General features: G+C 35.3%; 2 protein-coding genes across 4 annotated transcripts in view; both read right to left on the bottom strand.

Moving 5' to 3' along the window:
* Positions 1 to 1,575: 1,575 nt before the first annotated feature.
* LOC144973174 (uncharacterized) lies at positions 1,576 to 18,011 on the bottom strand. 3 transcript variants are annotated; one of them, XM_078915298.1, is made up of 7 exons: positions 17,796 to 18,011; positions 17,066 to 17,454; positions 14,452 to 14,557; positions 12,844 to 13,111; positions 8,467 to 8,585; positions 7,473 to 7,617; positions 3,017 to 4,081 (listed from the first exon to the last, which is right to left on the bottom strand). In XM_078915298.1, exons 2-7 carry the CDS (start codon positions 17,441 to 17,443, stop codon positions 3,160 to 3,162), a joined length of 1,938 nt encoding a protein of 645 aa, XP_078771424.1. In that variant the 5' UTR covers positions 17,444 to 17,454; positions 17,796 to 18,011; the 3' UTR covers positions 3,017 to 3,159. The 3 variants fall into 3 exon arrangements, with proteins under 3 accessions (XP_078771423.1, XP_078771424.1, XP_078771425.1); XM_078915299.1 differs by lacking the exon at positions 17,796 to 18,011 and adding an exon at positions 17,739 to 17,766; XM_078915297.1 differs by having other exon boundaries at positions 1,576 to 4,081; positions 17,066 to 18,011.
* Positions 18,012 to 21,562: 3,551 nt separating this feature from the next.
* Positions 21,563 to 26,549, bottom strand: part of LOC144973173 (ubiquitin carboxyl-terminal hydrolase 39-like) — a 22,043-nt gene continuing 17,056 nt past the window's right edge. The window contains exons 13-15 of the mRNA XM_078915296.1: positions 24,464 to 24,605; positions 23,870 to 23,956; positions 21,563 to 22,748 (exon numbers count right to left, since the gene is read on the bottom strand). Of these exons, the coding sequence (XP_078771422.1) occupies positions 22,548 to 22,748; positions 23,870 to 23,956; positions 24,464 to 24,605 (430 nt within the window). The 3' untranslated portion in view covers positions 21,563 to 22,547. The remainder of the gene's footprint in view (positions 22,749 to 23,869; positions 23,957 to 24,463; positions 24,606 to 26,549) is intronic.

Here is a 26,549-nt window from a genome sequence, read left to right as displayed (position 1 = left end):
GTCACCTTAATTTATTTTTACCACATAGTGTCTAGTGTTCGAATTGTTATCGCCCAACTGTGATTTAAATTAAATACTATTATTTTTTTATATTTAATATATACACACAAGTTCGGACCAGAGGCCAAAAGAAAAAATCTATCTCAATAAATTAATATATAAAGTGTCGCTATTAATTCTTAATTCTATATTTATACATTTTTTATGCATTTACATATAAATTCAAACTAGGGGTCATAGGGACAACATATTTCATTTTGTTAAATTGATATAATATATACATTGTCGCCATAAATTCTCAACTTTATATTTATACATTTTTATGCATGCCACGTCCGTAAACGAATTGCCATTTTTTGGATGAATAAAGTATATATTATATATTATATCATTATTATTATTATTATATATTATTATTATTATTATTATTATTATTATTATTATTATTATTATTATTATTATTATTATTATTAATTATTATAATTATTTATTATTATTATATTATTATTATTATTATATTATTATTATTATTATTATTATTATTATTACATCATTATTATCATTGTTGTTATCATTATAACTATAACTATTATAAATATTATAATTATTAATATCATTCTTATTATTATCATCATGATAGTATTATTGGCTCAGCACAACAACCAATAATTGTCACATGCACATCAAAGAGGATATTACACGCACACACACACACACATGCACGCACGCACGCACAAACACACACACACACACACACACATATGCACATTAGAGCCACGAAAAAAGTAGGATCATTAATAGGAGATTAGGAAGATGTAGAGAGAAGAAAACGTTTATCGACGGCTGCATTGAATAAATCACTACATATATGGATTAGAAAAGATAAAATTAAATTAAACATACTAAAATCAAATTATCCACAACCCTTGTAAAATCCGTGCTTTTATACAAATGCGGAACATGGGCACTGACTGGAGCCGAAGAGCAAAGGTTAGACAGATTCCATAGAAAACAACTGAGAAGAGTCCTGAATATACGATACCCCACAAAAATATGCAATAAAATACTGTATGAAAAATGTAATGAAAGACCCTTATCCATTCAAATCCTGGAGGCAAGATGGCGGCTTCTTGGCATATACTCAGAAGAGATGAAAATATACCAGCTAATAAAGCAATGAATACGTTTTTCACCCCATCTGGACACAAGAAATATTAAGGTAGACCACCCACGTCAATTTATACTGTCCTCAATCGAGACCTAAAACGCCTTCAAAATAACAAAGAATTAAAATCAAAGGAAGACCTTATGAACTTAGCATCCGCAGCAAAAGACCGTGAACTGTGGAAGGAAATGACACAGATGATTAGAGAGGCATATTTGTTGCCATAAAGGAAATATTCTGTCATTGCAGTTTGGGCTGGGATGTTATCTTCTCGACGTAAGGTGTGACCAAATAGCCTCCATCGCTGTTCTTAACATAATGCGGCCGTGAAATCAACAAAAACGTTTTGAGGTGTTCAGGGAAAAGTTCTATATTATAACCATAACAATAAATCATTCCCTTAAAGTCAATTTTTGCTTCATTTTTAATCCTACCAGGCTTTTGGTGTTTATTGTTTAGATCCTTGTAATAATCAACGGTCATCGACATGGTAGAAGACCTCTTAAAAGTCTATGGCAAATCTTACAGCATCAAGCCCATCCAGCTCGGAAACGACAGCCCTTAATATTATGCGTTTGCTCGTCGTCAGTTAAAAACTACATGACTTCAAAACATTTTGAATGATACCAAGAGACTCGACTTGATGGACGAATAGTGAGTTAGGGCACTTTGCAAGACATTGGGGTATCCGAGAACGAGCAACAAATAAAGAGCTTGCACTTTCACCGGCACAGGATCAGCTAGAATAGTTTTTGAAGTGTCTGAGTTTTTGTTCTAGTAAAGGAATAATGGAAGCTTTGGCTCGGTCATCAGAATGAAATTTTGTTGTCGATATGAGATGATCAAAAATCGATTTGACGAGTTTCTGACGAGAAAGGTTTTTAAGAACGTTTGATCCCAGTGTTCTGAAAAGTACGATAAAAGTTCGAAAGAATTAAATTTTAAGACAATACAAATGCATGATAGCTGTCACATCATGAATATTTTCTCACAAACTTGATTTATAGTTTGTGATAGTTTCATCTATTTTCCTGATTAAAAATTGCTATTTTTAAAGGGTCAAGAGCAAAGGGAGATAATCAAATAAAGTTTAGCTTGACTTTCATGAAATAAGTTGACTTTATCAGAACAATAGACGTAATTTTTCGTGAATATCGGCTTTAGAATTTTCAAAACAATAAATTTTGAATTAGAGCTATCTATCTACTAATAAAGTTTATAAATTTCTCCCTCGCTTTTATTCTGTAAAATTTCTCACGTAGAATAATAGAACACATTAAAATATAAGAGAAAATGAAACTTTTTAATTTTAAGCTAAGCGTCTAGCGGCAAATTCTCTTGTCGTGCTATGGGACGCATGTCTCAAAAAGGTAGATGGCATAGTATAGAAGATTGAATTCTTTCAAATAAAGAGCGGCCAATTATTCATTACCTGAGGTGCATGCGCTAGTTTTAATTTAATCAATGCTATGTGCAGATCTTATTTTTGGAGAAATGGAACAGGCAAGTACAAAGTTATTTGTTCTCAACACAAACTTAGGCGGAGTATCCCTAAAAGTTGGGTCGTGGTTTCAAATCCTCATTACCGTAAAGGTTTTATTTAGTAGAGAGCAGACCTGCCTACTACTAGGAAAGTTCCGTAATATTACGAATATTGATACTATCCGGATAACTATATCTAGTAAGATCTTTAATTCAGAACAGCGTCTTGAAAACTATATTCTGGTGCCAGAGCTGATATATAATTAGTTTAAAGCATCATTTTTAACGCATTGTGGACAGATTGGTAATCTTTAAAGATAGTTATAGTGTATACTTTGTAAATACCCCTAAAAATGACGAATTGTTATAATTTCAAGTAGGGCGGTCTGGTAGAGAGGGAAATCAACGGTCATTGTTTTCAAGGATTAATATGGATTGTTAAAGTGAAAAAAATGACCCAATTATCCTGATAGAATTCGTAGTGTATTAAATAATAGAGTCCTGACACTGAATCAATACAAAATATTGTGGTAATCAAGCACTATCATAAACTTTCTTTTGATGCTTCGAATTTGTTCATGAAGAATCCGATAATTATGGGATTTTCTTAGATCTTCACGAACTAATTTGTCGAGATATTCTCTGACGATTGTGTCACTGCAGATTTCTGTATCAGAAGTTATATCCGCCGAGTGATTTTCTTTCCTTTTCTCATTTTTCAATGTTTGTTCCTTATTATGTTTTTCATCTCCAGAACGACTAAAATACGGGAGCTTATATTCAACCAGTATTGGGGTAAAATCATCTCGGCTAAACATTTTTTCGGGCTCATGAACATAATAGGGCCACGAAATCAACAAAAATGTAATGACATGTTCGGGGGAAAGCTGAATATAACCCGGACAACGATCCATCAACTGTGCCTCCTTTTTTCTTCCATTATTAATTTCTCCAGACAACTTCCCTGGTTTTGTATTCGAGTCATTTAAATAAGCGACGGTCCTCAACATAGAACTGAGACTTTGAGATGTTTGTTTAGCAAATCTAACAGCAGCATCAATCCCATCCAGTTGGGGAACAACTAAGTCCAAAATATTTCCTCGCTCTTCGTCACTAAAGGACATCGTGACTTCACAAACCACCCTAAAGATATCAAGAGATTCTACTTGATGGACGAATAGTGTGTTGGGACATTTAGCAGGACACTGGGGTATTCGACAACGAGCAATGATTGAAGGCCTTGCACTTTCACCGCTATCGTCACAAGCGCTAGAATGATTTTTGAAGTGCCTCAGTGTCAGTTCTAGTAAAGGAAATAAGGAAGGCTTTACTTTGTCGTCAGAAGAAAACGTGTCATCTGATATGAGTTGAATAATAGTTGACTTAAGGACTTCCTGACGACTCAAACTTTTATGAGTTTTTTCATTCAACACACTGAAAAGTAAATAAAATATAGAAGAAAATTTAATTAATTACATAACTCTACATATTATGAATTAATATGTATAACATATTTCTTGTATAACAGTATCTTGCATAAAAATGACGTCAGTTAAATCACCTTGTATCTGATTTTTTTTTTTTCAAATCAACAAGGAGTCGACAATTAATCCGAACAGTACCTATTATTGTAAGTCTAAACTATGGACTCGTTTCTTATAATATAATACTGTAGAATTTGTTTGAATAACAAATACACATTATTTATCAATAGCGATGTACATTCTTAGCAAGTAAATTCTGTATACCTGCATTAATATATTTCTCATCTTCTTCCCCCATCTCCTCATGCTTATATATCTCTACCGCAAAACAAACATTAGTAAAAATCTTTTCAATTATATGTTTTAAAAACAACCAGAAAAAACTTCAGATTCAGCCACGGTGCAGCATCGCATAGTAAGCAATAGAGGATGAGTCTCTTTCGGGGATTAAATTGAGATATCTTAAGTAATTAGGGTTTAAACTTTATTCTCTCGAGTAAGCATACAGGACCTCATTCGCATGTTTATCAGCCTGACGATTCCCACATGAAAGAATAAAAATTATCTTTTTAGATTGTTGCATACATTGTAGAAAACAGCGTCTTGCAATTTGCTTTTTAATTAATTTATATATCTCGAGTTTGACCTTTCTAAATCTATCTCTTTCCTTCTGTAATTACTTCGAGTAACTTTAACCTTTGTAGATATTACATGCAAGTTTATGTGGTGTGCAAAATGATCTCCAGTGATGCATTCGAGGCTGGTTTTGACACCTCAAATGTTTTGGAGGATATTTTCACCTTTGTAAAATGGTGAAGTCATTATACCTTATACATTTTCTGTTCTTTCAATGCGTCACAAACGCCGTAAAATTCTTAAAGAAACCAACCCTTGACATGGAATAATTGAAGTACACAAGCTTGTTTCGCTCTAGACTATATCAGTACGGAAAATTACTTAAATGTTTGTGATATTCTAAAAGATTCAATTATTTGTCTTTGGGAATTAATTCTGTAATTCTACCAAACAATACGTTAAACTAATATGTCTGTAACTTCTAGGCAATGTTCGCAAAATCCCATTCTTCTAGAACTTTAATCAACGATAGAAATGTGTTAAATAAGTGGTGGGCTGTTTATTATGTTGGAATTTCCCCGAAGATAAAGATCACCCAGACCAAAGCATTTTGGAGCACTTAGTATTACTAAAAGTCAATAACTTTATTATCCAAAACAGAATTACCATGATATAATCCCTATCTTCTTAATTGTCTACGAATGGGATATAAGCGTGGTCCTCATTTACAAATACAATACTAGATATTATTGCTGCGGCGCTTCTATTATTATTATTATTATTATTATTATTATTATTATTATTATTATTATTATTATTATTATTGGTGGTGGTGGTATTACAATGGTGTATTTTTATGATTATTTATGGTATCATTTTATGCTTTGGTTTCATTTACCTTTTTTTCTCACTTTCATGTCTGTTGTCATAAAATTGTATGGATTATTGATTAAAATCAAAGTTATTTTTGTTTGTCTTATTTTGACTATGGAACTGATACTTATCATAGCAGACCTGCCTACTTGAAATAGAAAAATGTAATAAGTAGTTTTCAGGGTAAATAACATCGTAGACATTTTAACTACCCTTTAAAATCACCAGTTTGTCCTTATAATGCGTGGGGGGAAATATTTTAAACTCTATGTGATAGCTCTGGCACCAGAACTTCGTTTTTAAGAAATGACATTTAATTAAAAACCTTTATTATATCCAGCTAGGGATTTAGCCGTAGTACTACGGGAATTTTCGTGGTAGTGAGGAGGTCTGTTGTGATGGGTATCAATATTTTATTTTTATTTTTTATTTTTTTTAATGAGAAAAACTGATTGGAAATGTAAAAGTGATGGTGATAGTGGTTGTGATAATGGTAATGGTGGTGGTGGTGACGGTGATGATTGGGGTGCAGTGATGATGGTAATATTATTATTGTTATTATTATTGATATTCTTGTTCTTCTTGTTCTTCTTGTTCTTCTTCTTCTTCTTATTATTATTATTATTATTATTATTATTATTATTATTATTATTATTATTATTATTATTATTATTATTATTATTATTATTATTATTATTATTATTATTATTGAACGTATTGATGGTATTACGATGGTTGTATTTTTGTGTGGTGTATCAGTTTATTTTTTGGTTCCATTTACCTTTTTTTTTCTTTTTTTTTCCACTTTCATGTATGTTGGCATCAAATTGTTGATTTATTGGCGAAAGCCTAAGATTGAATAAACTTGCTATAAAAAATTAAATGCTGTTCCTGGGTAATGCCCATCTCAGAAGGATTATCTATGCATACGAATGAAAAGCTTTTCTATTTCGTTCATATTTATGACAATATTTATAGAGGAACAAAGATATTGTCATATTTTGAAGGATTATGAAAACAATGAGACAATGTCTAGTTCTCAGAAACTTCCATGATTTTTAAATTGACAAGTGACCTAGAATCGGGATACTTGAATTAATGACTTAACAAAAGTTGCTTCCAAATGTATCGACATAGTGATGATGGTAAAAGTGATCCAGATCCAGTGTGACGGCAAAGTGAAAAGAAAGACAAGTGATTTGAAGCTGAAATTATCCAGTTAACAACCGTACTCTGGAAAAAAAACTGTTTTTAGAAATTTGGCCAGATCCTTCAAATATCGATCGATTTAAATGACCCTTATCTTGGCAAAAACTCTCAAAACCTGGGACTCCGCAAAGTCTTTTGCCAAGATGAGAGTCGTTTAAATCGATCGCTAGTTCAAGGATGAGATTTCTGACCAAATTTTTAAATCGTTTTTTTTTTCAGAGTACGGCAGTAAACTGGTCAATGGTCAATGTGACTCATTGCCTCAAAACATTATTACGTTGGTGTAGGCGAGGTGCTAAAATTTGAATAAACAATCAATAATATGACACCTGGGCTATATGTATGCTTTTTATTTCTGTAAAGCGCTTTGAGAACATTTTGTGGATATTGCGCTATATAAAGCTTAATTTCATTTTTCATTATATTTTATTTAAAATGAATGCAATTTCCTTAGCAGAAATAGACTACAATCGCATTTTTGTGGTTATTTAACTTTTAACTCACTTATCGGCATCTGCCTCATCCCGACAATCATATCGAGATAGTAAGTCAAAATAACTGTATCAAAAATACCATCTTAATGGCTTTTTCAATTTTGATGATCTGAATTATTAAAAAAAAACAACTTTGCCTTCAACTCGAACACAATATGTGACAACTTTGCTGTGCAGTCTCAAACTTGCCTATTCCATTTTTCCATGAAGATTTTAAGTCTTGGGTCTGAATTCCCTGGTATGTCATCAATCCTGAAAACAATTGAAGGCCCAAATATTCTCTCGCTTGACTCGTAGTCGGGACGCATCAACAAACAAAACCCTCGATTCAAGCCTGAAAAAATGGAGAGAAAAAAAAGAGAAAATATTTCTAACATCTACAATATTGTCAAAACGCTTTTTGAGATTGATATAATGTTGGAACGTTATTTTTTTTATTCTGTCAGCAATTTGAATTGTAAAATAAATGTTGACTGTTGGGTATTGATGATTGTATGAATTAAACAATATCATCTAACAATGAAGTCCCAAATTTAGGAATGTTGATAATTTTTATCGACCGGTAATTGAAATAGACAAAGCTTTTCAACAAAAAAGTGTAAAAGCGTTAATTCAGTATACAGAAATATTGAATGATCTAGATTGGTACGCCCTAAAAAAAAATTAACCCTGAGGTTAACTCAGAATGAAATAAGAATTTTATGTTGTTTTTTTTTTTATTACAAGATTTTCCTTTTATTCTGAATGACTTTGTATATTAATAAAATTCATCTTTCAAAACAGTACAATGAAATTAATCTGATGCAGAACATATCTGAGAAAATTAGTTTGTTACTTTTTTGAGGAAGAAAGAAAAAAAAACTTGAGTTTTTATATAGTGCAATATCCACTAAACGTGCTCAAAGCGCTTTCCCTGACCAACAGCAAACGTAACATGTAGAATGAGACATGACGCCTGTTACGCGATATTGCAATGTTTTTCCAATATAGACAATGCTGTAAACGGCCAGGTACTCATTTTACATCTGAGTACGGTGAGAGAATGTGAGTAAAGAGACTTTTCCAAGGACTCAACTATGCGCCGAGCGAGGCTCGAACCCAGGACCTTCCGATCCGAAAGCGAGTGCCATACCACAAGACCAAATAGCCGCAGGTCATTTTAAGGTTTGTCTCTTTAATTCACCTGATCTGTCGTCCCCTGCTTTGACAGCATTAAACATTATATGCAACGGTAACCACTGTGGTACATATTTATGCTTGGCTATGTCGTAAGATAAAATCATGTCACTTGCTTCGTGGTACCTGTAGAGACATAGATATAGGTATAGGTCTTCTTTAGTACACAAAATTTTAGTGTCAATAGGATTCAATAGTCTGATGTCACGTCCGCCCAGCAACGAGCAGCTTGGTTCTAAACAAAGAAAATCGGTACTTTTATTCCTATTGCTGGCAAGAGCTTTTTAACATACCATGTGATCAGAGTGTATAAACGTCAAAACATTATCAGATTCATAATGTTTTACTCCTCTGGATACTCGTTTATGCTCGTCGGAGAAGTATTTCATAAGGGCGTCCGCCATTGTTCCAATAGTTTAGAACCAGTTACTAAGTTACTATGCGTCATTACGAGGGAAGTGACATCACGGCTGTTGAAGCCTATTGGAATATAACGAACGTCTATGGACTTCAAGTCAGGCATGCATTTCCCCATCAGGTCAAATGGAGTCAAATCTGTAGTCCATAAAGTACATATCAATTACGTAGTAAACAACCCTTTTGTACTTTCACCTTTACATCAGCTGTCACTAATAACGTCATTCATAATTGGATTCAATAGTCTGATGGCACGTCCGGCCAGCAACCAGCAGTTTGGTTCGAAACAAAGAAAATCGGTAATTTTTATTCTTCATGGTGGCTAGAACTGTTTCATTTGTCATGTGATCAGACGGTATAAAAGTCAAAACATGATCAGATATATAACGTTTTTCTCCTCTGGATGCATTTTTATGCTCGTAGGAGAAGTATTTCATAAGGGCGTCCGCCATTGTTCCGATAGTTTAGAACCAGTTACTAAGTTACTATGCGTCATTACGAGGAAAGTGACGTCACGACACTTGAAGACTATTTCTTGTCATCTAGTTACTGATACCGGACAACATGGCTGACACCTGTTGACATTGAGCTTCGGCTCAGTGGATAGTCTTATGTTTCCATTTATTCACTGTGTGGAATCTTTAATTTTTACCTGATGTGGACTATACCGGACAACATGGCTGACACCTGTTGACATTGAGCTTCGGCTCAGTGGATAGTCTTATGTTTCCATTTATTCACTGTGTGGAATCTTTAATTTTTACCTGATGTGGACTAATCTTAATATTGGAACTTTTAACTTATGATCTATTAAAAGTAACATTCGAAACGAACAACTGTGTCAAGATTTAGAAAGTTATAAAATCGATGTGTTGTGTTTACAAGAGACGAAGATCCAAGATGGCGTCGACCAAACAATAAATGGTCACAGACTGCTGTGCTTTGCTTCCAGTTCACCTCACTATGGATGTGGATTTCTCATAAATAAAAACTGCAGGGATTTGACTAGTGACGAATGGAATGTTTCGGACAGAATATGTGTTCTTGAGCTTAAGTGTAAGATCAATTCAAGGAACCAGAATAACGATAATAAAGACGATCACGATAAGAAGACGTTCACTATCTCAATCGTAAATGTTTACGCACCAACAAGTCAACGCGCAAAACAATACCCAGAGGAAACTGATAAATTTTACAAAGACCTAGACGATACACTGAACAAAATAGGAAACAAATCAATATTAATAATTGCTGGAGATTTTAATGCCAAAGTAGGAAAACGTCTCGACAGTGACACACTATGTTTAGGATCATACTCAAAAGGAAAACGTAACGATAACGGAGAAAAATTAGTCCAGTTCTGTGAACAGAGAAAACTTTTCATAACAAACAGTGCTTTCAACCACCCATCAAGACACCAGACAACATGGGTAGGACAAAGGAAAGACCAAACCCAAGACAAAATGATAACAATACACAACCAAATAGACTATATCATATGTCGACACCGCCATAAACACTACTCAACCAACTCGCGATCATACGGTGGTACACTGCTAACATCCGATCACAAACTTGTAAAAACGAATTTCAACATAAATGTGTACAGACAACGAAGACAGAAAGGTAAAACGGCAGTCAAAATAAACACGGCAAAAATAGTAAATGAGCGAGAATGTCGCATTCATTACCAATATGAACTTAACTCAAGTCTATTTAAAATAAAGCAAAACAGCAGTCCAAACAATGAATGGAAAGAGACGCAAGCGGCAATGAAATATGCGGGGGAAGAAAGTGCAGGCTCTATTAATACAACTAAGAACAAACCAAATCGAACGCCTAACATCGCTATTAACGATCTATCGCGGCAACAAAAAGAACTTAGGATCAGGATACAAAACACGAAAGACTCGGAAGAAATAATAAACCTGAAAACGGAAAGAAACAAAATACTGCATTCAATTCGATCACTTACAATAAAACACAGAAACGAGGAATTAGACAAAAAAGTGGAAGACATAGAAAAGTCCAAAAATAACGCATCGTCTATGTTCAAAGCGACGAAATCTCTGAACCGAAAACCATTCGAGAACCCAAAACTACAGGATAAATTTGGCAAACAGACAACAAATCCCAACGATATCCTTGACATTATAACTGACCACTTCCAGCAGAAATTTCACAAACAAGTCTCACAAATATCGCCCTTCTCAGGAAACCCTAGAGACCTAAACAACCGCATCACAACAACTGAAGTTAGAAATAGCATAAAGTGCCTAAACAATAACAGATCCCCAGGCGAAGATGAAATTCCCGCTGAATTGCTGAAATGCGGTACCCTCTCCCTGGATCTGAGCATTGCAAACATAATGAACAAAACATTCTCAACACACAAAGACTGGGACATAAACAGCGGTGTCCTAATTACAATACAAAAACCAGGAAAAACGAAAGGACCCGTAAACAACCTGATTGTCCTCAACAGAATTAGACCGAAAATAGAAAAATATCTATCACATAGCCAAAGCGGGTTTCGCCAAGACCGAAGCACATCGGACGTTGTATGGACACATAAATGGTTGGCAGCAAAGGCACTCAAAGAAAACATATCCATAACAATAACCGGAATCGATATGTCCGCAGCCTTTGATTCGATCGACAGAGGAAAACTTTTGGAGATAACAGAAATAGTAGACGAAGACGAGCTCCGAATAATCCGATTTCTCCTCAGCAACACAAAGATACAACCAAGGATATACGGGGCCACAAAATAGACGCAGTTCGAAAGTAACATCGGGACCCCCCAAGAAGATAGTCTGAGCCCGATTCTGTTCACAATATACTTAGAACACGCTCTGAAAGAAGTTCGAAAAGTCATTCCAAAACCAACGACTCACATTGAGAATGCAATCCCTAGAGAAATCGCCTATGCAGATGATGTCGATTTTATTGGATCAACACCAGCAAATATAGACATCATACAAAATACCCTCATGAAATATAACCTCCAAGTCAATGCCAATAAAACCGAATTTACAACAATATCGAGGAACAAAGAGGAATGGAAAAGAACAAAGAAAGTCGGCTCACTAATTGGAGACACCGAGGATGTACAAAGAAGAAAACAGCTATCAAACGCCGCACTCAGTAAACTCACCAATGTATGGATTAGAGGTGACAAAATAAAGAGAAAAACCAAACTGAAACTGTACCATGCTCTTGTAAAACCGGTACTTCTGTATAACTGCGGCACTTGGGCGTTGACAAAATCCGAAGAAGAACATCTGGATGCCTTCCATCGCACACAGCTAAGAAGGGCACTGGACATCAAATACCCCAAAAAGATCTCAAATGAATCACTCTATAAGATCACAAAAGAAAGACCAATTCCCTTGACATTTTACAACAACGATGGCAACTTTTCGGTCACATACTACGCAGGGACAAAAACATACCAGCAAACCAAGCCATGTCGGGATACTTCCAAAAACACGGGAACCTTTTCAGAGGAAGACCGATCACAACACTCCCTGTGATCCTAAACAAAAACCTCACAACACTTGGACAAAGCATTAGTCTCATAACGGCAGGGGACCTTGAAAATCTGAGAACCCTAGCAGAGGACCGGCAATATTGGAGACACCTCACACAGGAAATACTGGAAACAGCCAAGGCGACCCGATCTTTCGGTCGAGACGCGAAAGGCATCTAAGTCAGTAAGTCAAGTCTAGTTACTGACATCAAACTAGACGCGGGTCCTGATACTCAATCTCAATGGGATTTGTCATGAGACCACATATTGTTGCTACCATAAACGCACACCCATACACCTACCACCAACATACACACATACACAATGGCACACACACACACACACACAAACACACACACACACACACACACAGAGCGTGTCTCCGTGTTGTTTTTTTTTTTATTCCTATTTTGAATCTCATATGTTACACATTACCCAGTCATGGGCAGAAAATGCCCACTTCCCATTTGATTCATCTCCCGTCTTCCATGATTGACCACCATCACTATATCAGAACGACTGACCGCCATCTTGATCCAGCTTCTAAAATCATTGAGAGTCCAGCCATCCGTGACGATTTTTGTGAATGCTCTCATGTCATTACACACTGCCAGACAGCCAAACTGTTCCAGATCTATATTGGGATTTTGAAGAATGGCGGTACAGCAAGCCAACGATCCATGATGGTTCCATCGCCATTCCTCTGATTTTAAATAAAATTAATGGTTTGATATATTATTAGCACATGGAATAATCAGAGTGATAAACTGAATAACACCCTTATTTACGTTATATATTGATACAAGCACAGCTGTCCATTCAATGAACGTGATGATAAGTCGATCAACTCAAAATTTATGATTCAAGTGTTGAATAAAACCTGAAATCGATTTATATTGTCTTAATAGACAATACATTTTTGACTTAGTAAGAGAGCTCCACGGAGCTTTTTGTTTGGGCACGAGGGGATATTTTCTGCACTTAATATCTTATATCCATTTTCGCTCACTTATCCTAGAATTCTTTCCCAATGATAAGAACAGAAAATGGTTCATATTAATTTTAAGAAATGATTGTATTCAAAATAATAAGAGGAACCACTAACTGGCATCGATTCAACGCAAGTACTCCCACCTCATTGTCATCCACGTGCTAAAATTGATGGCGCCTATTTTTGATGGGATTTGACGAAACAAATTTGATTATTTGTTATCACGATGTCTTTTCAATCTCATGATACACACAAATAATTACCATGTCAATTGTAAACACCCTGCAAAATTTGGTGTCGATTCTTCAGGTGATTTCGGAGCCTTAGTGCTAAAGAAAATCCAATTTACCAAATATGTCATTATAAGATACTAAAACGTTATGGGGGACTTGACACCTGATATGCGTGAGTTTTTATATAGAGAATATCCACTAATATCCACTCGCTCTCGTTCTCTCTCTCTCTCTCTCTCTCTCTCTCTCTCTCTCTCTCTCTCTCTCTCTCTCTCTCTCTCTCTCTCTATCTATCTATCTATCTATCTATCTATCTCTCTCTCTCTATCTCTCTCTCTCTCTATCTCTCTCTCTCTCTCTCTCTCTCTCTCTATATATATATATATATATATATATATATATATATATTATATATATATCGTGTCTGTCTTATTTTATAGATCTTTTTCTCATACGTTTTCCTAATAACGAGATCTGGGAATCATTGCTAGGTATATTCCTACGATCCCCAACGTCTCACAACTTAAATGTCTAACAGCCCAACGCTAACACGGGGCTAGATTTTATATTGTTGTAATGGACAGTATTGTGTATTGGTTTGAGAGTAAAGGTCCTAGATGAATGGTACATGAAAGCTGGTGCTTATATGCTATTTTTAGCTTCTCCGTTTATTGACACACTCCGCTTAATCGACACACTAACCTGAACTACTCCCCAGGGTGTGCGATTAAGCGGAGTCGATTGTATTTCCATTTCAACAATAAGCCCATAACGATTTGGGTTTTCAGACATACAAAATAAGTATACGTCGGTACCTACCATTCCATGTGGCTCGTGCAGGGTCAATATCCAAACTGTTCAAAGCTACAACCAAAGACATCGTCCCGCAACAGAATTCTGGCTGATTGTCAATTTGAGGACTCACCTTAAGAAATGCAATTAATTATAATAAACCGAGTAATGTAAATGTTTCTGCTCGAAGCTCGAAGAAATAAATAACAATGTGAAATTGAATGTAAGCTTAGATTTAATAATAATGCTAATAATAATGCTGAAAACGTATATAGCGCTATAACTCCGAGACACCAGACTCTAAGCGCCTAATTTACTAATATACTAATATTTAATATACGAAAACAGATAAAATGGACGTTTCGGATTTCCTCTTTATCAACAAAACAGGATGAATGAAACACTACAGACGAATGAGATGATGTGGTAGTTGCGTTGTTAAGATGAATTTTGTTATTTATAATAAACTGAGGATATCTCTTTGATACTGGGGAAACGATTTAATTACTCCACATTACATTTACAAAATATGCTGAATATATATATATATATATATATATATATATATATATATATATATATATATAGGGGGCGGCGGCGAAGTGGCCGAGTGGTTAAGGAATTGCACTGTGACCCGGAAGGTCCCGGGTTCGAGCCCCGCTTCTTTCGTTTTTTTCCTTGAGCAAGATAATTGGCCTCCAATTTGCTCACTTGTACATGGCATTAGACATCTTGTTTGATGAATTTTCTATATTTCTTCGTGGAATGCCTATGTGATGATATCTTATGATGTCGTGGCGAAAGGGCATATTTTATATATATATATATATATATATTATATATATATATAATATATATATATATATATATATACACACACAATTCTATGAGTTGTGTGTGTGTGTGTGTGTGTGTGTGTATGTTTGTGTGTATGTGTGTTTGCTAATCATACTAGAAGAAAATAGACATGGGCGAGCCCAGGGCACATGACACGCAGCCCTATTGATTATTTATTATAACTAAAAATGGATTTGGAAATGTTTATAATCAATGCCCGGAATACAGAACAAAAAACATGTCGATCGATTTAAGGCATACACGTTGTCTTCCGACTTTGCAGGTTTGATAACCGAACACGATAATGTACTTATTTTAACCTTGTTAAAGAGTGTATTTTGCGTCGGTTTGAGTGTATTCCAATAGCAACAATGATATCAAAAAAATTTGGGTTATGAGATTTGTAAATAAGTACCCATCGATTTGTGTTCTTGGATAATGGGGCATCGGCAATGTATATATATTTGCAGGTCTGGTAACCAATCACTTATGGGCTTGATTTAACAATGAACAATATTGTGTGTTGAGGTGAGAGTATTTCCATTACAACAATGAGACAATAACAATTTGGGTCATCAGACCTGCAAAAACGCACACATTGGGCATAGGCAAATTTTGAAAGGACTATAAAGTTATGTGGGAAATGCCCGAAGGCAAAAACAGATCATTTTATAAAAGGGAGAAGGTACAAATGTAGATATGCACTACACAGAAAAATAAATCTCCTGAACCATCTCTCAAAGCTGCTTTCAAGAATGAGAGATAGGCTTTATCTAATCAGACCTGAAATAATTTCCTTATAATTACCAGAGTTGCTATCGTTACATAAGTACAGAAATATATTGTCTAGAAATGGAAAGAGGTTTTCTCGAATGTTTCGTTTGCTTTTGTTTGTTTGTTTTTGTTGTTTTTTTGGGGGGATTTTTTTGTTTGTTTGTTTGTCGTTTTTTGTGTGTGTGTTTGTGTTGTTTAGTTGTTTTCCTTTTTTTTTCTTTTTCTTTTAAATTTCATTGGGGGAGGGGGGGTTGTCTATTGTTTTTTGTTTTTTAATCATACAGATAATTTGACAATCAAACATGGGACTTAGCCTTAGGGTGCAAAGGAATCTTTACTGGGATCGCACCAATTTGAGTTGAAAGGGGGGGGGGGGGGGTTATATATTAGTGTCATTCAGTTGATAAAACAAGGTATGCAACAAGGATGAGTGTTATCCCCGCGTATTTCAAATAATTACTGTGAAGTAATCCTCATTATGGTACACAATCAAATATTAAACTGATTGTCTCAGATAGGGAAATAGTGACATTGCAAAGATAATGTTGAAAGGACAATGGAAAGGAGAAATCGTAGAGGGTTGATGACAGAAAGAAATTAGACATGTCCGCTGGTGTTGGCATCACATCTGGCATTTGAATAAACAAAAATAACGATGTTTATATCAAGGATTTGTCTGTTGTTGTTGTGTTTTTTTGTTTTTTTTTTATTTTTTTTTAGTGCAACAAATTTATTGAATGTTTAATAAGCATGCAATTGTATCTGAAGTTGTATCCACTTTCTGAAGCGGGAGAAGAATAGTACCCATATTATATTTTTACTTCCTGAAAAGGGTAAGGAGTTAAAGCAGAGTCTACTCCGTCAAATACAAAAATATATCAATCCATAGCAATGATTGTGAAGCCTGAACTCATGAAACCCGACTAAAACCAATATTTTTGAATGGATGAACCAACATTTTTTTTTTTTTTTTTTTGGGGGGGGGGGGGTTATCTATGACAAGTTTGATTAAACAGTACAGACCACTTACCATATAATATGCCTCCATAAATGGAGTCTCCAAAGCTTCCTTAAACATCTTTCTACCTCGTGGAGAACAAACTTTAACTGCCTCTGGTATATCAGGTGCCTTGTGTGACGTCAAGGGCTGATAATAAACGAATTCACAAAGTTTGTCATAAAAACTGTTTACACCATCCCCGATGCTATTACGGTCTTTGTCATAAGAGAACACGAGATCAACCAGACCAACTCTCTCTAGAACTTCCTGATCGGGGTCGGGTTGACGACATCCTGGGGAAGTCCCATATTTGGGAGACTTGATGGGTATAGGTGATTTCCCATTGGTGATAACGCCGATATGGTCATCAAGTATGTTATCCGAGCTGCTAAGCCCAGAGTTATCCATGGAGAGTGGACCTGTCGAATGGGGATGTTTTGAATTCTTGTTATTTCAATTTACTGTGTGATTTATTTTTTTACTCCAATAGTCGCACGAGCAGCAGGCAAAAGCAAGATAATAGAATTGTGTTAAACAAGACAGCTGAAGCAATCCTTATTTCACATAATCATTATCATCAACATCACTAAAATCACCATTATCGTCGTCATCATTGTCATTATCATCATGATTTTCGTCATCAAAATCATTAGCACGTCTTTCGTCTAAAAATGTCACCGTTATTTCAAAAACAGGTACTTACGCCAAGATTCTCATAACAATGTATAAAAGTACAAAAGCACCAACATATCCTACTTACGAGGGACCAAATATGGCCTTATCCAGAGGATTTCCTCATTTACAGAACGGCCAAGGCCAATCAAAACTATCTTAATCGTGTTCACTGTTTAAGAATGGTTTTTTTTCTTCTTATCATGGCACCACCATATGCCGTCAATACGCCACGCCGCTATCTATTCTCCCACGGTAATGTTTCAAATGTACGTAGGTATATCATTGTTTCCTTTTATATGTTGCAAGAGTATGTGTGTGACTGTGACAGTATATATAGGTGTGTGTGTGTGTGTGTGTATGGGTGTGTGTGTGTGTGAGTGTGAGCGGCCATGCGCGCGTATAAAAAAAAATTATTAAAAAAAAAAAAAAAAAAAAAAATATATATATATATATATATATATATATATATATATATATATATATATATAGAGAGAGAGAGAGAGAGAGAGAGAGAGAGAGAGAGAGAGAGAGAGAGAGAGAGAGAGAGAGAGAGAGAGAGAAAGTATTATAACTCATTGATATAATCTGATATTTTCACGTGAATGATCGTTGAAGTTAATCGATCAGGAGCCAGCTGTATCGAGGTTGAGCATTTTCTTTTTTAATCGGATCAACAGCAGTTGCCACTGCACTGAGGTAGAAACTATACAACTACCGTGACCTGACTAATCACTTCCATAAAATATCGATTGGTCAACATGACCTTCAACTTGACAAAAGTATTAAACTTGAAACGTCTTTAAATATATATTGATTAGAATTGTACTCAACTTGACAAAAGTATTAAACTTGAAACGTCTTTAAATATTGATTGATTTAAAATGATCCTCAACTTGACAAAGTCAAATTTGAGACTTATTCAAATACTCGTATCTCACTGATACAAACATAGATATGTACACCCATTTCTCGGCAAAGGATCTCAGCAAGTTTGCCTTTGCTAAAACCAAAAAAAAAAAAAAAAAAGCTTGAAAGTTTTTTCTTGTAAAGACCATATTATATGAAAATATATTTGGTGCAAAGCTTCTCTACATCAAATGATGCCACCCTTAAATTTAAATCATAGCGAAGGATGCATATCCATTTATGTCCTCCCTTACTCACTCACTCTCTCCCATGACCGGTTGGTCGTCGGGGGGGGGGGGACTCTCGGGATGCAGACTTCACGATTCGACGCCACTCATCACAGTCTTGGGCCTTCCTCATTAGATTGTTCCACGTCAATCCTGTCCAATCTTTAATGTTATCCTGCCCCCTTAACCGTTGCCTTTAAACAGTCATTTTTTAAAAATCAACCTATCAATTCCAAGTTCAGTCGGAAGAAGAGCAATCATTTCTCAGTAATGGTCCAGGGGAAACCGCAGTCAGGGCAACAATATCTAGAAAGAGTGATGGAATAAAGAGATCGCAAGATCGGTCCTTTATAGAATCCTCCCCGGTCTATGGGTAATGAATGAGTTATGGTCATAGAGTCACTTCCTCCATGGTTATGGTAGCACTCGTAGAGGACGTAGTAGCAGCATCAGTAGCAGTAGTAGTTAGTAGTAGTAGTAGTAGTAGTAGTAGTAGTAGTAGTGGTGGTGGTGGTGGTAGTAGTAGTAGTAGTAGTAGTAGTAGTAGTAGTAGTAGTAGTAGTAGTAGTAGTAGTAGTAGTAGTAGTAGTAGTAGTAGTAGTAGTAGTAGTGGTGGTAGTAGTAGTAGTAGTAGTAGTGGTAGTAGTAGTAGTGGTAGTAGTAGTAGTAGTAGTAGTAGTAGTAGTAGTAGTAGTAGTAGTAGTAGTAGTAGTAGTAGTAGTAGCCTTTACTTACTTTAGAACCCACTTCCTCTTCTACCCTTAATATAGATTAGAGAGGGGAGCTAATTTAGACAGAGAAAAAAAAAGTTGATCAAGCAAGAAAGTAATATATCCGCATCACTGTCTCAGATCTCTCCAAATGCCCCGATTAGCAACAGGCATTTTCCATTCCAAATTATGCATTCTTCAATGTTAGCCGCTACAGAAACCATATAATTTCTAAGCGTAGGTATTTTGTTGTATTTGGAATGTTGGTTGTTCTAATTGTATATTTGCCATTCTCTTTCTATGGCAAGGCGATTCGCATTAACGTTTATGAAGCACAAAGTAAATGCAAGGACTCGAGAATAAGTAAGTCATACGAGTGAGTTAAAACAGAGGGTGTAAAAAAGCAGGCCACAAGAGAAGTTTAAATGTATGTCTAATAGTCTCAGACTGTTCCATAAAAAAAAAATATGAACGAATGTGTATGAAAGGTGCCAGACAAAGCAGGAAAGAAAAATACAAGAAAAAAAAAAACATCCCAAAAAATCAGTCGACCTCATACCTCAGTCGAGGTCGACTGATTTTTTGGGATGTTTTTTTTTTTCCTTATATTTTTCTTTCTTGCTTTGTCTGGCACCCTCTATACACACTTGTTAAGATCTTATCTTGCACCGGTGTCTGCTCCTTAATTTCTTAATTTGATACTGTTCCAAAAAGTCTCACATGGAAACAGACACAGGATACCCTCCGAAAAAGAAACAGATCTATCTTCTTTTCAGTAAAAGGCTGTATCCAGAGGCAATGAGCAAGGACAGAAGGCAACGCGGAAGGAGACAAAGATAAAGGGGGGTGTAAGAGTAACACACTTTTATTTGCCTCTATAACGGGAAGAGCAGTCTCAACCAAAGGAAGAAAAGTTACCCCAAGCAAATATAGTCACCTCCAGGTCATCAGAAATTTTTAAAAACCTGTTGATGGAGTCCCGCTGTGGTGGAGGCCCAAAGTTTAGTCCTTGGAAAAGGCCCTTAAATCACATTCTCTCATTGTATTCAGGTGTTAAATGAATACCTGGCCAATAACAGCTTTGTCTTTGTTCAAAATTGTAATAGCGTCTTACAGGCATCATACCTCGTCCTGCATGTTCAGTGATTCTTTTGCCTTGGGACTTCTTGTAAAGCACTTTAGAACATTTAATGAAAACTGGGATTTTTCAAAATGAAAACGTTATGTTTTTTAAAGAAAAAATTACAAAAGACACATCCCCTTCCTGCCCCCTATGTCAACAACCCAATGAAACAGTAACATTACATCAATTGCTTGAATGTCAACCTCTTGAAGACCTGAGATGCACATTCCTCCCACCAAATCCAAGCATCAGTAACACACTTTATAGTCACCTGGAACAACTACAAAAGACATCTAACTTCTACGTCATGGCACAAGACCGAAGGGCTAAAGCTCAGGTGGTCGCTGGTTCGGATAAGTAAGTAAGTAAGTAAAGAAAAAATTTAAAAAACCAACAAGGATACTGCACATAGTATTTCAAAAATTTATTAAAGAGAGAAGATTAACACCTTAACTAACATACATGTGTACAATCAAGTCATTGCGAGTGATTCATTTGACATGTAATGTTACAATCTTGGTCTGAGACAATGAAATTGGGTAGCCATATCTATAGCATATTATAATGACAATCTAACTTTAATGTGTCAAATTATCAGAAACATAATTTTTGAACTAAATCAACATTGAATTTTATGTGAAGTCCAGTGTAAGAACGATCGTTAAGTTGTAGTTGCAAGGAAGAAAACTTGGAATCCCATCCCCGGCCTTAAAAAGATACAATCTCCCAAGGCATGAATTATGTCTTCAAATATTATTATTTAAATAGTATTCCAGAATATAGTATGAGTAGCGTTTCCTTTATCATATATATATATATATATATATATATATATATATATATATATATATATATATATATATATATATATATATATATATATATATATATATATATATATATTTATAAGCCTTTCCAATACCACTGTATAAAGATATTCTGAAAAAATAGGAAATCAAAAAAGGTACTAAATAGCTATTCTTTAATTTCATTTCCTATCTATGCTATGACCTCATATCCCCAGATCCATGATAATCTTTGTGTTAAGATATTTTGAGAAAATTGAAAAATAAAAGAAAATAATTACTAGCTATTGGTTTCACCAGTGCTTTGACCAAATATCATCAGATCCACGATTATTAATTTTACTCTCACATGTCAGGTACAAATAAAATATGTAAGCATTGAAATGTCCTTCAGACACCAACTATATATATATGCACATACCTAAACATCAGCTTTTTCCTACATACTATTAATGTCATTGTTTCTACTAAATAAAAATTTGTGCCAAAAATATTTAATTACATTTTTAATTAGTTTTACTATGTGAGAACAAGACCATCTATAACAAAATAAAAATAAAAATACTTAAAAACCCCTGAAGTTCATCTTTCAGACAGGCACGTGGAAAAGAGCACGAAAATAAGAAGATTCAACAGGCAAATCTTGCATCTGTGTTCAGTTAAACAGACCAAAAACTATTTCCAACCGAACCCAATACTGCCATCTCCCAGGACAAAATGATATACTATGTTGTAAATTAGTTTTAACAGCCCAATCATGGAGCAGGTGGAAGCAGTCAGCATAGACTGCTGCCTGTATAAGAGTAATGCTTTTCCTTTAAAAAAAAAAAACCCCCAAAAATGCGGTATACATAATATAGATAGTATGCACTTGGCTAAGAAGCTCACAACATTGCCATCCGGAAGTATAACGAACCAACACACAAAAACTATGTGTAACCGGGAACGTTTATAGTCTGGTTAAAACAGTTTAGTGAGAATTGCTCATAACCACAGATGGCAAAAAGCAATAACAAAGACCAGAGTGATGTCAACTTCATACCATCTATTGACTAAAAATATCTGTTAAGATCGAGATCCAGAATTTGCTTTCACGTGAAAACTGTTGTTGACTTCTTTGCCATTTGCAGACTGATTTATAACAGTTGAATTTCCTTGGCTGCTTCCACTGGTCGAGTCCGTTCCATCACCCTCCCCATCCATCTTCCCCTCTCCATTCTGCGGTTGGTAGAATGGGTTAGGAATGTCTTTACGTACTTCAAATATCTGATTGGGGAGGGGGGGGGGGGGGAAATATTAAAAAGGTTTGCATTGTTTGACTTTAGTGTTAACAGGATATGGAAAGTAGAATAAATCATAGGGAATATTTTTTAAGGCATCTTCCTAAAAACAAGCGTAATACTCAAAAAAAATTTTTATATATATATATATATATATATATATATATATATATATATATATATATATATATATATATATATATATAATATATATATATATATATATATATTATTATTTAAAATTTACCACAATGTTTGAGACAGTCTACATTAATGTTTCAGGCCTGAATTGAGCCTGAAACATTAATGTAGACTGTCTCAAACATTGTGGTAAATATTTTAAATAATAATAATTCGCTCCATTACTGCATGTCGAGCACTTTTCGTACCATATTTGTATCAAACACAATTCAATTATATATATATATATATATATATATATATATATATTAATATCAAACAGGAAGTGTGGTTGTTGAGTCATTTGAAGTGTGGTTGAAGTCATTTCACAAGTACGACAGATAGATATGATGAAATTAATACCTGTACAACTCTCACACTTGGCGACATATGAGTAACAAAAAGAAATGAGCTTCAAACAATAGGAATATCAGTATATTTAGAATTGAACACAGAGAAAAGAATGAAGAATTAGAGATTTCAAACAATTGGGGAGTGTTGTAAATCAAAAGCGAGGAATCAATATTGGCATCCTCTCCAGAATCAACACATTTACAAAGGCTTTTGCAGCACTTAAAACGATACAGAGGAATAATGTTTTAAAATAATGAGTATCCAGTACTACACTATAAAGAATTGGTGCATTACATATCATTGAATGTATGAAAAAGATAATTCCCCTTTTGCCAACATTAGCTCAGTTTCAGCCAAGGACAACACTATAAAAATTAAAGAATCTCACATTCTAACATGTTACAAGTAGAAAATTCATATGAGGCCCATGCATTGTTTAATCAATATTATGTGCGATTCCTGAAGTGACAATCTGGCAGTTAATTTTTTTTTTTTAATTTAATGCCCACCCATGTCTGACAAAGAGTGTCTCTGATGAAAGCTAACTAAGTCCATAGAATTTAAATAACAAACCTGAATGTAACTTTCAGACAAGGTGATCATCTGAGGCAAGATGTCAGCCACATGTAGATCTTGGAGTTCATACCATTTCCCTTGGCCCTAAAATCAAGAAAAGAGAAAGAAAAAAATCAAATGAAAAACTTGATATCAAGCAAGATAATATTTTGCACCGGACTGAGTTGACATGATGCAAGAATCAAACACCATTTGTCACTTTTATCACATCATATCTGATTTGCTCCTGATGTTAATTCTTTAGCCTCAATGTTCTAATCTTATTTTACTTAAAACAAAACAATAACAACAACAACAACATTTTTAAAAATCACTCGGTCTGTTCTAAATTTCATATATTGCAGACAGTTGCAGACGGAAATCAGTAAGGCATGACTATTATGGGCACTTCCACCAAAAACATTGGTAATAGTCATCTCTATTTGGGTTATTTGTTTTTTTGGGGTTTTTTTTTTTTCTGCTTTGGCAATATTTAAATCTAGATGACAGTCAACTAATATTTTATGCTTGTGTGGTTGTGTGGCAGTGTTGAGAAACAGTCAAACCAACAATAATAATACTTATAACCCCTTGAAAAATAAGTCTCCTGACCTTGTGAAGAACATGACACCTGTAGCTCCCTTTGCCAGCACCTGGTTCCCCATCATGGACAATATTTGCTACCAAATCATATGTTGTGTGTTTGTGCTGAGCTCGGGCTTCTGGTGCAAGAAGGTCTCCAAAATCAATGTTTCTGGATAAATAAATGAAAAATATTGCTTTTATACAAGTCTATATCCACAAAAAAAAATATCAAAGTGAATCAAACTTACAACTAATCACAACTACGAGGGCTCTTTCATAATTAACCGAAAAATGCCTGTAAAATCCGCGTTTTTTATGCTATCAACAAAATTCTTGCACGTGTTCATACCTTGACTCGTCCTTCATTTCTCTCCATAACAGCCAAGTCTGTCGACACACTTCTGCCAACGCCGCACCATGGAATAGATACCCTCTCGGAAGAAATTTCCGTCAAGGTTTTGTAGCCATTTCCGCACATGGTCAACAAGATCTTCATCGACATCAAAGCGCTTTCCTGCCAGCTCACGTTTCAGTGGCCCAAAGAGGTGATAATCAGATGGTGCGAGGTCTGGACTGTGCGGTGGGTGTGGCAAAATCTCCCATCCATATTTCTCTAGCCAACCTTGCGTCACTCGTGCTGTGTGGGGTGTAGCGTTGTCGTGTTGCAAAATGACCCCGTTGGTCAACTGCCCTGGGAGCTTTCTGCGAATGGCCTCCCTAAGCTTGTCAAGAGTTTGGCAGTACCTTGCAGCATTGATTGTTTCTCCAGGTTGTAAGGTTTCGAACAGAATAACACCACGACTGTCCCAGAAAACAGTTCCCATTATTTTCTTTGCTGACCGCATGACTTTGAATTTCTTCGCGACAGGTGAGGATGGATGTTTCCATGTCATCGAATTTTGCTTTGTTTCTGGGGTGCAATGGTGCAACCAAGTCTCATCACCGGTGACTATGCTGTCAAGAAAAGTCACATCGTACCCTAGAAAGTCTCCGCCGGCGTTGGCAGTATGCCCGTGAACCCTGCGTGAGCTCTTGCTTCTTCTCAAAAGTTCCCTGCAGATGTCCAATCTTTGTTCTTTATGATTGTCTGTCAATTGCTTAGGAACCCATCTTGCGCTGACTTTTCTGTAGCCAAGTTCATCAAATACAATTCTATGGGCAGAAGTTTCCGAAATTTCAAGACTGCTTGCGATTTCATGAAGTTTCAACCTCCTGTCTTGACGAATAAGCTCATCAACTCGCTTCACATTGTCTTCTGACGTCGCAGTTATCGAACACCCTCTCCCTTCCCTGTCTGTCAAGTCGGAATGGCCGGCTGCAAACAAATTACACCAGTGATAGACTTGTGTACGGCTTATAACATGCTCACCATATACACTCTGAAGTTCTTTATGAATTTCGGTAGGATTCAGACTTTTGGCGTTCAAAAAACTTATGACAGCTCTGATTTCCTCCTTTGACCAAGTTTCAAGGTGGGCCGCCATCTTTAAAATCGTCTAGAAATTCATTGTGCAAAATGATGCACTTCATAATTTCTGGGAATATCCGTAAGGAAATAAGGAATATCATGTCGTTTACAGAATTTAAAAATCTCCACTGGTTGCTGAGCAATGGGCATTTTTCGGTTATTTCTGAAAGAGCCCTCGTAACAGAAATAATGTAAAAAAAAGCAGCAAAACCACTACACATGGAGAACATTCTGACATTTGGCTGATTCCATCACTATTTTATTTAATCCAATCCAATATTTCAGTTTTGTATGTTGAACATTGAGAAACATATTTATCGCTTTCTTTAGATCATTATTATGTACAGACTACTGAGTGGATAAAGCTTTGCATAGTAACTATGGCAGCTTAATTCATAACTTTCTTTAGTTTCTCTTTTTCTTTTGGGGAGAAGGGGATGAGAGGCAGCAAAATAACGAGATCATTAAATGTTTTTCTGGAGGTTACCTACATTTTATTTCAAGAACAGTTATGGTAAGCACATTCAAAATTAGAACATAAAAACATGTACATATTCTGAGCATAGATAAAATGCTCAGTAACATTTACCTTAAGCCAAGAGGTTTAACAAATAAATGAGTTTCTAAAAAGGGACAAAAATAGTG

This window comes from Berghia stephanieae, chromosome 5 (genome assembly GCF_034508935.2).
Source record: "Berghia stephanieae isolate SIO BIC M18660-M18661 chromosome 5, UCSD_Bste_1.3, whole genome shotgun sequence".
Taxonomy (NCBI): domain Eukaryota; kingdom Metazoa; phylum Mollusca; class Gastropoda; order Nudibranchia; family Aeolidiidae; genus Berghia; species Berghia stephanieae.
Note: the sequence above shows the minus strand (reverse complement) of the source record. Positions and strands in the feature narration are given on the sequence as shown.